At 38.8% G+C, this 13,995-nt stretch overlaps 1 protein-coding gene across 1 annotated transcript in view; it reads right to left on the bottom strand.

Annotated features, from left to right (window-relative positions):
- The window catches only part of LOC107098760 (calcitonin gene-related peptide type 1 receptor-like), a 57,257-nt gene that overhangs the window by 8,624 nt on the left and 34,638 nt on the right, over positions 1 to 13,995 (bottom strand). Inside the window, exons 4-8 of the mRNA XM_015396597.1 lie at positions 7,717 to 7,824; positions 7,468 to 7,580; positions 5,139 to 5,230; positions 4,798 to 4,927; positions 4,459 to 4,612 (exon numbers count right to left, since the gene is read on the bottom strand). Of these exons, the coding sequence (XP_015252083.1) occupies positions 4,459 to 4,612; positions 4,798 to 4,927; positions 5,139 to 5,230; positions 7,468 to 7,580; positions 7,717 to 7,824 (597 nt within the window). The remainder of the gene's footprint in view (positions 1 to 4,458; positions 4,613 to 4,797; positions 4,928 to 5,138; positions 5,231 to 7,467; positions 7,581 to 7,716; positions 7,825 to 13,995) is intronic.

Raw genomic sequence — 13,995 nt, 5'->3', positions numbered from 1 at the left:
AGGATGGTGGTCATACCTCGGGATGCAGACAATCCGGTTACAAAATCCACTGCGATGTGGGACCAGGGGCGAGATGGAACAGGTAGTGGATGGAGAAGACCAGAGGGAGGTTGATGTGATGGTTTGTTGCGAGCGCAGACGGGACAGGCTAGGACATACTCCTTTGTGTCCTTATGAAGGGATGGCCACCAGAAACGGCGAGAGATCAGAGCTATGGTTCTGCTTACACCGGGATTAGCTGAAAATTTAGAAGAGTGCATCTAGTGGATGAGACGGGATCTAACTGAGGAAGGAACATTGGTTCTGTTAGGTGGGCCGTTACCAGGATCGGGTTCAGAGACTTGGGCCAGCTTTATCTGATCAGAAATTTCCCATGAGACTGTTGCCACAGTACAGCTGGCAGGGAGAATAGAATCAGGAGTTTCAGGTTTGTCAGGAGAATACAGGCGTGAAAGAGCATCAGGTTTAATGTTCTTGGAACCAGGCCGGTAGGAAATAATCAGATTGAATCTTGAGAAGAACAGGGACCAACGGGACTGACAGGGATTAGATCTCTTAGCAGACTGAATGTAAGATAAGTTTTTGTGATCTGTCTATACCAGAACGGGATTCCAGAGGCAGTTTAATTGCGAGGAGTTCTCTGTCTCCGAGGTCGTAATTCTGCTCTGTAGGCGAAAGTCTACGGGAGAGAAACGAGCATGGATGAGTTCTTTGGTCAGAATCAGATACTTGAAATTAGAAAACAGAGCCTTGAGTTTATTAAAGGCAGCCTCAGCCTCCGCAGACCAGTGAAATGTCCTTTTAACAGAAGTTAAGGCAGTCAGAGGCTGAGCTGTCTGGCTGTAGTTGCGAATAAACCTCCGATAGAAGTTTGCAAACCCCAGAAATCTTTGTAGTTGTCTTCGGTTCTCGGGCGTGGGCCAGTCCAGAACCGCCTTGATCTTGTCCTCAGACGGCTTCACCTGCCCGCCCTTGAGCACAAATCCTAGGAAGGAGACAGATGGACGATGAAACTCACATTTTTCAGCTTTAACAAATAGCTTGTTTTCAAGGAGTCTTTGAAGAACCAAACGGACATGCTTCTTGTGTTCAGAGATGTCTTTGGAGTAGATCAGAATGTCATCAATGTAGACAAAAACGAATATGTTTAAAAAATCTCTCAGAACATCGGTAACCATGGCCTGAAAACAAGCAGGAGCGTTAGTTAAACCAAAAGGCATTAAAGATACTCAAATTGACCTAGAGGAGTCTTGAATGCAGTCTTCCATTCATGTCCCTCTCTGATTCTGAGGAGATGATAGGCGTTTCTCAAGTCCAACTTAGTGAACACAGTAGCTCCTTGGACGGGTTCAAAGGCTGATGCTAGCAAGGGTAATGGGTATTTGTTTTTGACTGTAATCTGCTTTAGACCTCTGTAATCGATACAGGGTCACAGAGATCCGTCCTTCTAACCAACAAAGAAGAATCCGGCACCGAGAGGAGATGAGGAAGGTCGAATTATACCGGCGGCTAAAGACTCATTAATGTAATTCTCCATGGTCTCCCTCTCGGGCTTGGAGATATTATAGAGCTGACTACTAGGGAGAGGGGCCCCTGGTAGAAGATCAATTGCACAGTCATAAGGTCTATGCAGAGGGAGAGAAAGTGCTGAAAACTGGTGCCAGGTCGTGGTAGTCAGGAGGTACTAAGGAAAGATCAGGCGAGTCAGCCTCCTGGCGACTGGCCGGAGACTCAGTCGGAGGTGCGGCGGAGCAGAGACAGGTTAAGTGGCAGGATGCAGACCAGGACTCAACATGTTTCTTAGACCAGTTTATGTGTGGATTATGATGTTGAAGCCACTCGAATCCAAGGACTATGGATGAGCTGGCTGATGGAAATACAAAAAAAGAGATGGTCTCTCTGTGGTTACCAGAGATCAAAAGTTCTAACGGCTTGGTTTGGTGTGTGACCTGAGGTAATTGTTTACCGTCAAGGGCCGAGACTCTCAGAGGCTTAGTTAATGGAGTGGTTTTAAGGTTTAATTGTTTAACCAAACTGGAGTATATCAGATTTTTCTCACAGTAAAATCTGTAGCATCTAAACCAGGGGTGTCAAACTGGTTCCAGAAAGGGCCGTGTGGCTGCAGGTTTTCTTTCCAACCAAGCAATAGCACACCAGACTCCAGTCAACTCATCAAGGGAGTCCAATTTGAACATGATGACTTGATAATAAGAATGGAGTCTGTTGTGCTACTGTTTGGTTGGAAAGACAACCTGCAGCCACACGGCCCTTTCTGGAACCAGTTTGACACCTGTGATCTAAACTATCTGTCTTAAGATAGTTACACTCATTAAACAGAAAAATAGAAAGGGTTGAATCAGGTGTGACGTTTAGTGCTTGCCTGCATCATAAAAACATTTATGAAATTATGCTTGAAAAGCTTTTTAGGAGTATTTGGACAGCACTTCCTTTGAGAACATGCCAAGGAGAATGAGTGAAAGGGTGGAAATAGGGTCCGGGACTCCCAAGAAACCAACCAGAACACTTAAGCAGCTTTTTAGTTACTGGCTCTGATTTTTCAGATGATTATAAACAGAATGTGCTTTCCACAGAGTAAAGATCAACAAGCTCCACTGCTGCACTTTCAGTCCAGTCTGTTGTTCAGTAAATATCAGAGTATTGTCATGAGCTTGATGCTGATGTCTGGTCTAATTACTCATTTCACTCACCTGTCTATCTCTCATTACCGCTCATCTGATTCACCTGCTCCAGTCCCTATTTAAGCAGCCTTCAACCAGTTATCAGTGCCAGATTATTTGAGCCTTTGATGAGAGTTCTCTAACGTACCTGTGTTTTCTGATCGCCTGATCCCAACCCGTTCTGCCTCTTGACTACTGCCTGTTCCTGTTATGATCTGTTTCCCTTACCTTTATTTTGACTGCTACCGGATCTCTGCTTCCCTGTGTACTGAACCTGGAGCTGATTCTGAACACCGTTCTGCATTTCCCTTCGGTAACTCTTCAGACCTCTGATCTTCTGGCTCTGTCTACCAAGCATGTCTTGCTTTAGCTTCAACCTCTGGAATATCCTGCCTTCCTTCGTCTGCTTGGTTTTGATCTCGTACTCATCCCAGACCTTTGAGAGACCACAACTGAGGCTCTCTGGGGGGCGGCCGCCATGTCTCGCTGGTAGTCGACCGCCTGGAACCAACCTCATCCTCTGGACACGTACTAAGACCAAGTTAGTGTCTCTCATCTTCATTATCATCCTCTGCCAGATAGACGTGGTAACTAACCTGTTGTCTCCTTCCACAGAGGTTCCTGCCTTAGACGCCAATGCCGTTATTTGCAGTTTCGTCTTAAATAAAGGTTTTATTAAATCTAACTGTCTTTCCACCTTGAACACTGGGTCCTTTTGTTCTGAGCCTGACAAGTATTCAAACTCAACTTCACCAACTTCCTGAAGAACATGATGTTTTTCCACATCCCGACCGGTGTTGGGACAGTCTAGCATTTTTGCCTGTCATCAAAATCAGTCACAGTCATCCACAATCCCACAAACCAAATCAATGTCCCGCATTTGACTGTCAAATGAGAAATAAAAAATAAAATACATGTTTACAGGCGCCCTTTCTAAATGGGAGGACAGCAGAGCTGCAGTCATTGTCACAGAGCTTTGCCAGCGTCCCACATCATGACCAAGCTGCACACAATGCTGTTAAAACCAAACTAGTAAAGGATTATAATAGAAGATTGGATGGAAACTTTCGTCAAAGAAAATAAAACACAGCCACAACAAAGACTGTGGAGCAACGGTTTATAACTAGGTAAGGCAGTGAAAGGTGAGTCTCAGAGAGCGTTTGTGAGGTTTAGCTAAGTTATCTGCAAATTTAACATGACAGTAAGGCGATGTGAGTAGTAACCGATGCTGTTATGCTGTGTTCACACCGAACGTGTTTTGAGAATCAGGGGCAGTCGGTAAGGTAGTCAAAAAAAGCAAAATACTTCAAAGATGTGCATCTGACTTCAAAGTACACAAGAACCCAAGATAAGATTTGGATGCCTTTTTGATGCCCAACATACGGTCAGTGTGAATGCAGGATAAAGCTGATGGCGTCCAATTGAGCCTGGCTGGGTTGTGAGACTCCCGAGGCAGCTGAGAGCCAAGACAAAAAAATCCTGCTTGGAAGGACTTTGGTGAGTCCAACAGTTGGCCTCAAGACAGATCCAGTAAACCTTCCAGCCCCTCCAGCGATGCAATCAGACCTTCTGCTGGAACGACTGAGTTAAAATATTTGTAGAAGCACTGAATTGTCATTATCCACTTAAAAATATTAGGATTATTATAAAAAAATATTGTGACTATTTACCAAATTGAAAACATAATTAATAGATTAGTCGCCTGTTAAAATAATCATTGTTCACCCCGAAATCAAGTAGGTTTTGTAAGTAGTGGTCCAAAGGAATGTATCTGACTCACCCCATCCCAGGACATAGTACCAAAAAAGCTGCTGTTCTCCAACAAAGACAGCCACTATGATGAGTGTGTGGAGATAGATGCCCTCACACAGCATCCACAGGTAGTTGGAAGTAGACGTGTACTGAACCAACGTAGCCAGAATCTTGCAGCCAACCTGATGATATATAAAATAATCTAAGTTTTTCATGAGCAGAAGACATTAAATCTTAACATTTTTATAATTTTAGTACAAAGAAGAAAATAGAAAATCTTATAAAAAAGATTTTGTTTGGCTGTAGTTTACATAATGTAACTCAAACAAAGAAATAAGTTAGATGTAGTGAAATTTTAGCTGCTCACAGGGTTGATGGCTTCTAAGGCATGACGTCCGTTAACCATCATTGAAAGCCATCCCATGGTAAAGACGGAGTTGAAAATGAAGGACATGAACATGTTTTTGTGGAGAGAGATTCTCTGACAGCTAAGGATCCTAAAGGAATAAAGCAACAAGGGAAGGAGAATGCACATCTTTGGTTATATTTTCAAAAGCACAAAATCAGTTGCAAACATCAAAAATGAAATTAAATGCTGCTGTTTTGCTTTAAAATCGGTTGAATTTCTCTGCTATTATTATTGAGAGATCTAAATAAAATAAATAATCAGGAAACACAGATTAAAAGACAAATTAACTGTAGACTCACTTTAAATAGGAGAAGATGAACAAGCTGATTGTTAAGGAGATGATGGAAATACCATGACCTGCCATAGCCAGGTAATACTGGCTAAGTATAACCTGCAGAACAAAAAGGTTTGATCATAGTTATAACACAGAACTGCAAGCAAAACAACACTAAAGCAACACATGAACAAAAGTGTTATTTAAATGGCCTTTGGTTTTACTGCTTTAATTTGTATTTATTGGCACTTAATTCAGAGATAAACCCAACATGTTGCCAGATCTAATCCTACAGTAAGTTTTAGATGATTCTAAGTTCAGTTATTTAAAAGAAATCAGCATGAATAGCATTTGCAGCCCGGCTGAGTTTCAATTGAATTCAATTCAGTTTATTTAAATAGCGTCAATTCACAACACAAGTCATCTCAAGGCACTTTACAGTTCAACCAGATCATACAGTCAAATTGATTCAAAGTTTTCTATCTAAGGAAAACTGGCCTCATTGACTCGAATGCGATCCCTCACACTTAGCATGCTTGTAGCGACAGTGGAGAGGAAAAACTCTCTTTTAACAGGAAGAAACCTCCAGCAGGCTCAGTGTGAGCGGCCGTCTGCCGAGGCCGAATGAGGTTCAGGGAGACAGAAGCAGAGGTGTCAAAAGTAGTAGTAGGTAGAACTTAACATTTTTACTAAAGTAAAAGTGTAAAAGTAAAATTTTTAAAACTACTTAAAGGTATAGTGGAGGATGTTTGTTTTCCGGTTGGATCATCCAAATAAGTGGTCCTCCTAATTCTCAATCATTCTGGTTATATGTTTACATAAGGCCGTCCTATATGCTTGTCCCCGTTTTCACCAAAACCCCATGCCAAGAATTACCTCCCCTCTCGCACACTGATTAGAAAATAAATACGATTTTTACTTGTATGGAGACACGTTTTAGTCTATGTCATACAGTCAGTTTCTAATTAATATATTCTCTGCTCAGTGGATAGCATTTCCTGCTTTTGAACTTTATTTTTTGCTATGAACATTTTTTTCTGACAGAACATTAAGAATTTTTTTAAAAAGTTGCCTTTTTTATTCATATTTCAAACCTTTTTATCATCATTATGTGAGAGTTTAGGCCGTTGCATCATTCTGCGACAGGAGAGGTAATTCTCAGCAGGCAGGAATTTCTCTGTATTTATCTGTCCACCAAAACTCTCAATTTTAGGGCATCCAAGCATAAGAAATATGAAAAAATTAAGACTATGTTTAAAAGCTCCCATTTTCATTTATACTTCAATCCGTTTTCTCATCAGTGTGCGAGAGGAGAGGTAATTCTTGGTAGGGAGTAGGGTGTAAAAAGGTGGTGAGTCTGACATAGTGGAAAAATTGCAAATCTTCTTTCAGAAAGTAAGCTTGAATGAGCAATGCAAACAGTAACTTTTTAACAGAGCGTGCACGAGGAGAAATGAGCTTATGCACGCTCTTGCACGTGTTTATTAGGCGTTCCCTCTCAGGAGCAGGTACAGGGTTGTGCATCTACTTTTTTTTTTTTTAAGTAGAGAGGGCTGGTCTTTTAAAAAATTCGCGAAATTCCTCCACTATACTTTGAATGTGTAAAACTAAAAGTAATGCAGGAAAAATGGTAAGTACCGATGCTTAAAACATTGAACTGTTACTGCACTACCCTATTAAAGGAACATTTTCTGGATGATAACTTCCTTATACTGAATTTTCTTAGTTTTATAACTAATGGCAACAGTCAAATTTAGCTTAGCATCATCTTGAAAAATTATTTATTTCACTATGTGTTTGCAGTACTGAATCCAACTACAAAGAAACTGTTTGGATAAAAGAAATTATTTTGATGTTTTTTTTTTTTTTTAAATTTTAATACCAACAGGCCATAACTAAAGTGTTAGTGAATAAAAAAAAAACTACTGAGTCTGTTTTTAGAATATAAGGAGTAGAAGTAAAACATTGTCTACAAATTAATTACTCCAGTAAAGTATAGATAGCCAAAATATCTACTTAAATAAGGTAAAGAAGTATTTTTACTTTGTTACTTGACACCTCCGCAGCCAGATCATTTCGTCACTGCAGCTACTCAGCTATGAGCTAGATTAGAGGTTAACATAGATTAAAACTGTGCACAAACCGTGTCAGATTGCTCCCTAAATGTGCTCATGGATTTTTTTTTTTCAAATAACAAATTAAAATTTAAAAATACATTTAATGCATTTGTGGGGAGAGTGACTGAATACACCTGGAGATTAAATACTTAACAGTTTTCAGCAATAAATGTAGTTGTAATTCACATAAGTGTTTTTCCTAAGAAGTAAAGCAAGATGGAAGAAGATGATATTTACCTTTAGTTTTTCTTTTTTGAGGGTATTGCATAGTGTGTAGTTGGTCCATACTCTGTTACTTTCTGGATGATGGAACCATTGGCCGTTAGGATTGCAAACTTTGGTGACTGTTTCTGTTGTAAAAAATAATGAGAAATTCAACAGCCAAAAGGTATACTTGCCATTAGTTATTGCTTTTAGGAAGTAGGGCATCCATATTATCGAAGAAAAAAAAAAGATACATGTATGCAATGCTTCAGAATGTCTTACCACTAGGGTCAAAGTCATCAAAGTATGATGGACACTTCTGAATGGCAGTCCCTGGTATTGAGTCGTCCCAGCACATCCAGCCATCCCATGTCCGATTACAGAAAGGGCCTGCTGAAAACATGCCATTGTAACAAAAGGTATCAGTCAGTAGAAGAATACAAAAATATCCAGATCATTATCTATATGCACTGGCAGACGGAAGACTAATATGATAAAATATTTCCCCTAAATTATTAAGACCATTATGAGGAAAGGAGGAACAAGTCGTCATAGAACAAACTGAGAAAAATGGAAAAAAAACCTGCAATTTTAGAGAAAATAATAATATTTTTTAAATTATTTTATTGGAAAATGTGCTAGTTGAAGATTTTAACTAACCACTCCATGCTCTAACTCTAACCGAGGTTCAAAGGTTTTTAAAAAATTATAAACTTTGTGTGTAAACCAGAGTAAAATCTCACCCTGCTGAATCTGCAATCCAGCTAATTTACAGATCGACTTGTTTGTCTCAAAGCAAGCTTTTTTAAATGCAGGTCAGCCAAATAGCTCCATGCGTTATCTTAACCTCTTTAATGTACCAGGAACTTTTACTCTAAACTGTGATTTATACCCACATCCCCTCCCATTCCACTTGACCTTTCCACAGTTCACAGCTTCTAGCCTATTTGTAGATTTTCTTTTAAAACAATGTATTTATACATTTTTTTCACCACCTCTGCTTATTCCCATCATGAAGTATTTAGTTTACTCCCACCTCGATGACAAGGCGTATAAATGATGCTGCGATCAGACAATTAGCTCCAAATTACAGACTTTTCTTCGTGTTTTTATACCTCTTTTCCTTTAGAACCTATTATATTATGGACAGGATGGGTTGTGTCAGTTTAATTTGGCTTGATTATTTTCTATTACAATGGAGTAGTATCTCACACAGGGCGGGATCTTTAATTGCAAGGCGTCATTGACATCCCTCCTTACATCTTGCTTTTAGGTTTGAATGGTTTAAACAGCAATCATTCCATCTGATTGTTACTGATGGAAAAGCTGAAAAGGAGAAATGACCAGAAGGGAATCTCTATGAGTTGCTATTTGTGGAGAAGGGACATTAAGCACCAGTGAGGACCAGAGCGGAAAGAACTGAGACTACAGTCATAGAAGTGGAGGTAAAATTATGCAACCAATGTTCTAATTCCAATAACCCTTTAGGTTGTTGCAGGTTGGCTAAAGGCAAAGCAGGATGTAACATAAAGCATCTGCTCATACAGAACTTCAAACTCAGCCTTTAACATGTTTAATAATGCATGAGGAGGTGTCCTGTGTAACTGAATGACAGAAAGGAGAAATAACCAACAACCTGAAAGGCGGCAGAGATGGCAGAGCGAAGTTAGAAGGCATGACAAGAAAAATTTAAAATAGGCTTCTTTTAGAAACCACAGAAAATTTGTATATGCCTCACTTAAAAGACAACGAAAAACCCTTGTTTTTTGCTATGGAACAGGAATGATTACAACGTAACAGTTAAGAAAATTGTACAACTGAAGTATGAAAGACAGTGAGGTAGATTTGCCAATACTATAGCTTTAAAGTACAATGAAAGTTTTGATCCTTGCTCAAACAAAATCCTACATAAAACGTTACTAAAGAAAAAGAGACAATGAGAATCATTACTAGTCTGGCTATAATTGCAATAAACTCTGCTCAATGTACATTACTACTGTCCCTACTTTCTTCTGACTTGTCTTTGGACAAAATCCAAACCTTGCCTCTCGTTGATGGACATCCAGCTTTGGAAAATGATATGAGTGCATGGATAGGCCAACACATGGCAACACTAGGTGCCAAGAGTCAAGCTTTCACAGAGAGTGAATACTGAGTGAGGATCCGAAGAGCCCTTCACAACAGCTGTGGCGCATCGATGAGGAATATGAAATGGAACAACACCAATTATAAAAAGACAGACATGGAGGAACACTGGGTAATGGTGAATAAAAGGGAAAATGGAAGAAACTTAAAGGAAAAATCTGATTGAAGCAGACCCTAAAGGCTATACTTGATGAGGACTAAATGAAAATGTGGTCTTGCAAAATGTTTAGGACCACAACCTGTAGAAAATGGCGGGTTCTTCTCTTTGTTAAAATAAGCCCAAACTAACAGAACTAATATGAGTGACATAATGAGTGATATTATGACTTCCAACACAAAGTAGAGAACTGTCAAAAAATTGCACTGCACATAAAAGCTTTAATTAAAAGTTGCCTAGAGGTAATTCTTGGTGGTGTTTAGAGATCATTTAGTGAGAGAAAACCATGCAAGGTAGATATTTTATGACCTTAAAAGGAGATGGAAAGTGTCGTCTTTTTAACTAAACTCTGTAACAAGCTCACAACTGACTATAGGTCACACAAGATCTTTCTCATTACCTGTGAAACGGACAAACAATCCCTCCTTTAACCTTTCCGGTTTTCAAAGTCTGTAACTGAAAGGCATCGAAAAACGTACAGTATGCACATTGGACAACTCTCGATGAATCCGCAGCTGAGAAAAGGTAAGCATCTTTCCAATAAAACAAGCATCACTACCTGGAACCCAAGGGGTGTGTTTTCCTCAGTGGACACGTCTGTAATATGACACCACTGTTAGTGGTTAGAATTATGACTATGGAGTAACCTGTTAGCCTTAATGGCCTTGGCCAAGGATCGGGCTCTTATCAGGCGATAAAGAAAAAAAATCGCCGTTAATCTATTCTCACGGTTGGGTTGGAAGCTTTGTCTATACTAAGGATGATGTTCACCTTGATATTTTAGCGCAGACGTATATATGGGGGCCAGAACCAATCAGTCTTCCAACCTGTGCAGGTGTACTGTGAAATTACCACCAAGCCATTTGCCTTCCTATGGTAGCAAAAGTATTCAAATGAAAATTGAAAAATTAAAATGTGTTTAAATAGGAAAAGTGTGGGGCAGCCCCATAGCTATTCATGGTCACTTTTTCAAGTCAGGAGACTTGACCAAAGCGCTTTACACTACATCAACCATTACCTCACACACTCACTCACTGATAGTGGAAAGCTACATTGTATCTACTGCTGCCCTGGGGCTCACTGACAGAAGCGAGGCTGCTGTACACTGGCGCCATCGGGCCTTCTGACCACCATCAGTAGGCAATGCGGGTGAAGTGTCCTGCCCAATTACACAATGACACCGAAAGCTGGGGCTTGAACCGACAACCATCTGGTTTCAGGGCAAACTCCTTCAGCTTACGCCACTGTCGGTATATCATGGTTTTAATACCATGATATACCGACAGTCAGAGATAGGGGATCTGGAGTCAACAAGTCATCTCTCTGTCATGTATTTGTTTTACCCAGCCAGTGAACCAGGTGAGTCCAATCTGGTTTAACTGTGCAGAATGGACTCACCTGGTCAGAACAAATACATGACAAAGAGATGACTTGATGACTCCAGATCCCCTATCTCTGCCAACAGTACCTTAAAACATTAAACCGGCCAATGCATTGTTCTTAGAAACAAATCACCCCATGTGCCACAATCAGATAATAAACTATTTATAAGAAAAAAATGTGTGCTGACATGGAAGCAGCTATTAGCACAGCTCTATCAGCCAAGATAACTAATCTCCTCGCTCAGTGGATAGCTGCCAACGATGGGCTCAAACTATTTCTCCAGGCGGCCACAGGTAACCCAACTTACAAACTACGTGCGAGGCGAACTATCATGAGGAGAATACATGTGGGTCACTCTGTTTTTTACAGCACAAACACAGTAACAAATGACCAAAAAAGTATTTATAACTTTCTCGAAAGCTTAAGTAAGAAGACGGAATTACGTGTGATTTTAAATTCTGTAGTTAGCACATGAATGCCTTTGGCAGAATTCAAATGAGTGATTTTAATGTAGATGAATCTAGAATAATTTAAATTTTACAGTGAGATTAATCCAGATTTAAAAAGAAATCTATCTAGGTCAGACCTTGTTTTGCAAATGTAGATGTTTGACAAAAATCTTTGAAAATATTACATTTTTATTATCATTATAAGACACATCTTGATTACTTTCAACATATGTAAGATTATTATGGCAATGAGGCGTTTTAAGAACTTATTTTCATTAGGATATTAACCCCCCCAAAAATATATATAATTCTAAAAAAAACTGTCTAGGACTTTGGTCTTAGAAGTTCTTGGTCTTTGTCTTTTCCTTGGAGAGTAAGATTTAATTCTCTGTCTCAAAAAAGCTGGCTTTGATCACTGAGAGACACTTTTTGGACGACTGTCCAGAAGAAACTTTACTTTGTGTATAAAATATTTTACAGAAACAGCTGATCTTCTGTCAGAACTTTTTACCTTCAGGCTGAAGGTGAACTTGCATATCAACTGTGTGATTATCAGAGATAAATCGAACTAAGCAACTGCTAATGGCCCCCAGGGCTTCTGGGTGGCCCCCAAGAACACAACTCCCTGTTGGTGATTTGTAATTTGATTTGTAAATGAATATAGCAGGGCTGCAGATATCAAACATTAAACCTTTTTCAATTTTCAATTAATCAAAAAAGAGCTACACTTTATAGTATGATTGTTTAATAAAGAAACATTTTGAACTTAAATGACCTTTGAGCGCATACTTTAAATGAATTAGTATTTGGCAAACCCCTAAGATTCTACTCAAAATTTTGTGGAAGCAGAGTGCAGCATAAAAGTTATAAATTTGGGTAAAGGCAGTTTATGTTTTAAATAGATAATGGAATTTAAAAGCTACCTGAAAGTTGAGTAATGAACTCTTAAAACTATAAACGTATTTTACTATATGCAAATGCTCTAATAGCAAGCTTGATATCATACTTTATAAATAAATTGTGTTTGTTCTTGTACAATTTGACCTTTTTTTAAGGGCAATTAATCAGATTAATCATTATTAATCCATTATTGAAATAATCGTGAACTAATTTAATAATTGATCAATTATTAACTGGAGAATAGAGGTTCTAAAACATGCCTTTAGCTGACAGTGCGACCCATTTAGAGCAGCAATGATAACAGAATCGTAAAAAAAAAAAACCCAACATAATTTGCATTTAAGATAAGAACTTGTTTGTCTGTCAATATGCTGGGATCAGCACTCCTCAAGTGAAAAAGATTTAGTTTCACCTGGTTTGATTCTGTGAAAAATCTTTAAGAAACCTTTTAATATACGATTATCAATTGATTAATCAAAAAAATTTATTGACATATTAAGCAGTTGGCAAGATAATCATTTGTTGCAGCCCTAATATTTCATTTGCTTTCTTGCAATACAGTCACATTGTTTAACCTGAACGTATAAACCAAATGTTACTTTTACTGTAAATAAACTGTACACTAGTTTATTTTATCACTTTCAGGAGCACATTTAAATCCAATCCACTTTATTTATATAGCACATTTAACAACAAAAAATGTTTCCAATGTGCTGTACATAAAAAAACACACAAAAAACACACAAAAATAACTAAATAAAAAGGACCCAGAGGACCACACTATTATCCAGTGTTAAAAGCCAAAGAGTAAAAGTGGGTCCTAAAAGACTTAAAACGCTCCACTTTGGAGGCTTTTCGTATATAGAGGGGCAAACTATTCCAAAGTCTTGGGCCAACTACAGAAAAGTAGTTCCCTTTGGTTTTAAGCCTTGTCTAATGCAGTGATAGCTGAAGATGGCCCTCAAAGCATTTGCCAGAGAGTAAGTCTGGAGGACGTTGTTAATGTATGGAGGAGCCATCTCATTCAAAGCTCTTAATACAAACAATAAAATCTTAAAAATTATTCTAAAAGGACCAGGGAGCCAATGCAGAGACACAAGAAGTGGTGTGATGTGTTGATGTTTTCTGATCCCCATTAAAAGATGTTTTGGACTAATTAAAACGCAGTTTATTTAAATTTAAATGTTACTATTCAGTGTTACAAATAGGAGACTGTAAACAGTACTACCAGAGCTGCAGTGAGGTTATAATAGGCGTGTGAATGATCTGATCATCAAAATGTTAATTGCAGCAAAAGATGTCATTGCAGAAATAAAGGGGCCCGAAATCAATCTGTGCTTCGGGCCCCATGGAGGCTTACCAGTGTAATTCAAACTAGTATATTAAATATAACTGATTTATCGTTGTTATAAAACAACCAAGTACAGTGGTTTAGTACTGTTTAATCACAATAGTATGCTTTTGGTTCACAACCGAGTTCCTGTCAGGAGTTTCCTTTTTCTCACCATCCAAAACTAATAGAAATAT

The sequence above is a fragment of the Cyprinodon variegatus genome, unplaced genomic scaffold, assembly GCF_000732505.1.
Source record: "Cyprinodon variegatus isolate N-32 unplaced genomic scaffold, C_variegatus-1.0 Scaffold808, whole genome shotgun sequence".
NCBI lineage: Eukaryota > Metazoa > Chordata > Actinopteri > Cyprinodontiformes > Cyprinodontidae > Cyprinodon > Cyprinodon variegatus.
This window is presented reverse-complemented; position numbering and strand designations above follow the sequence as displayed.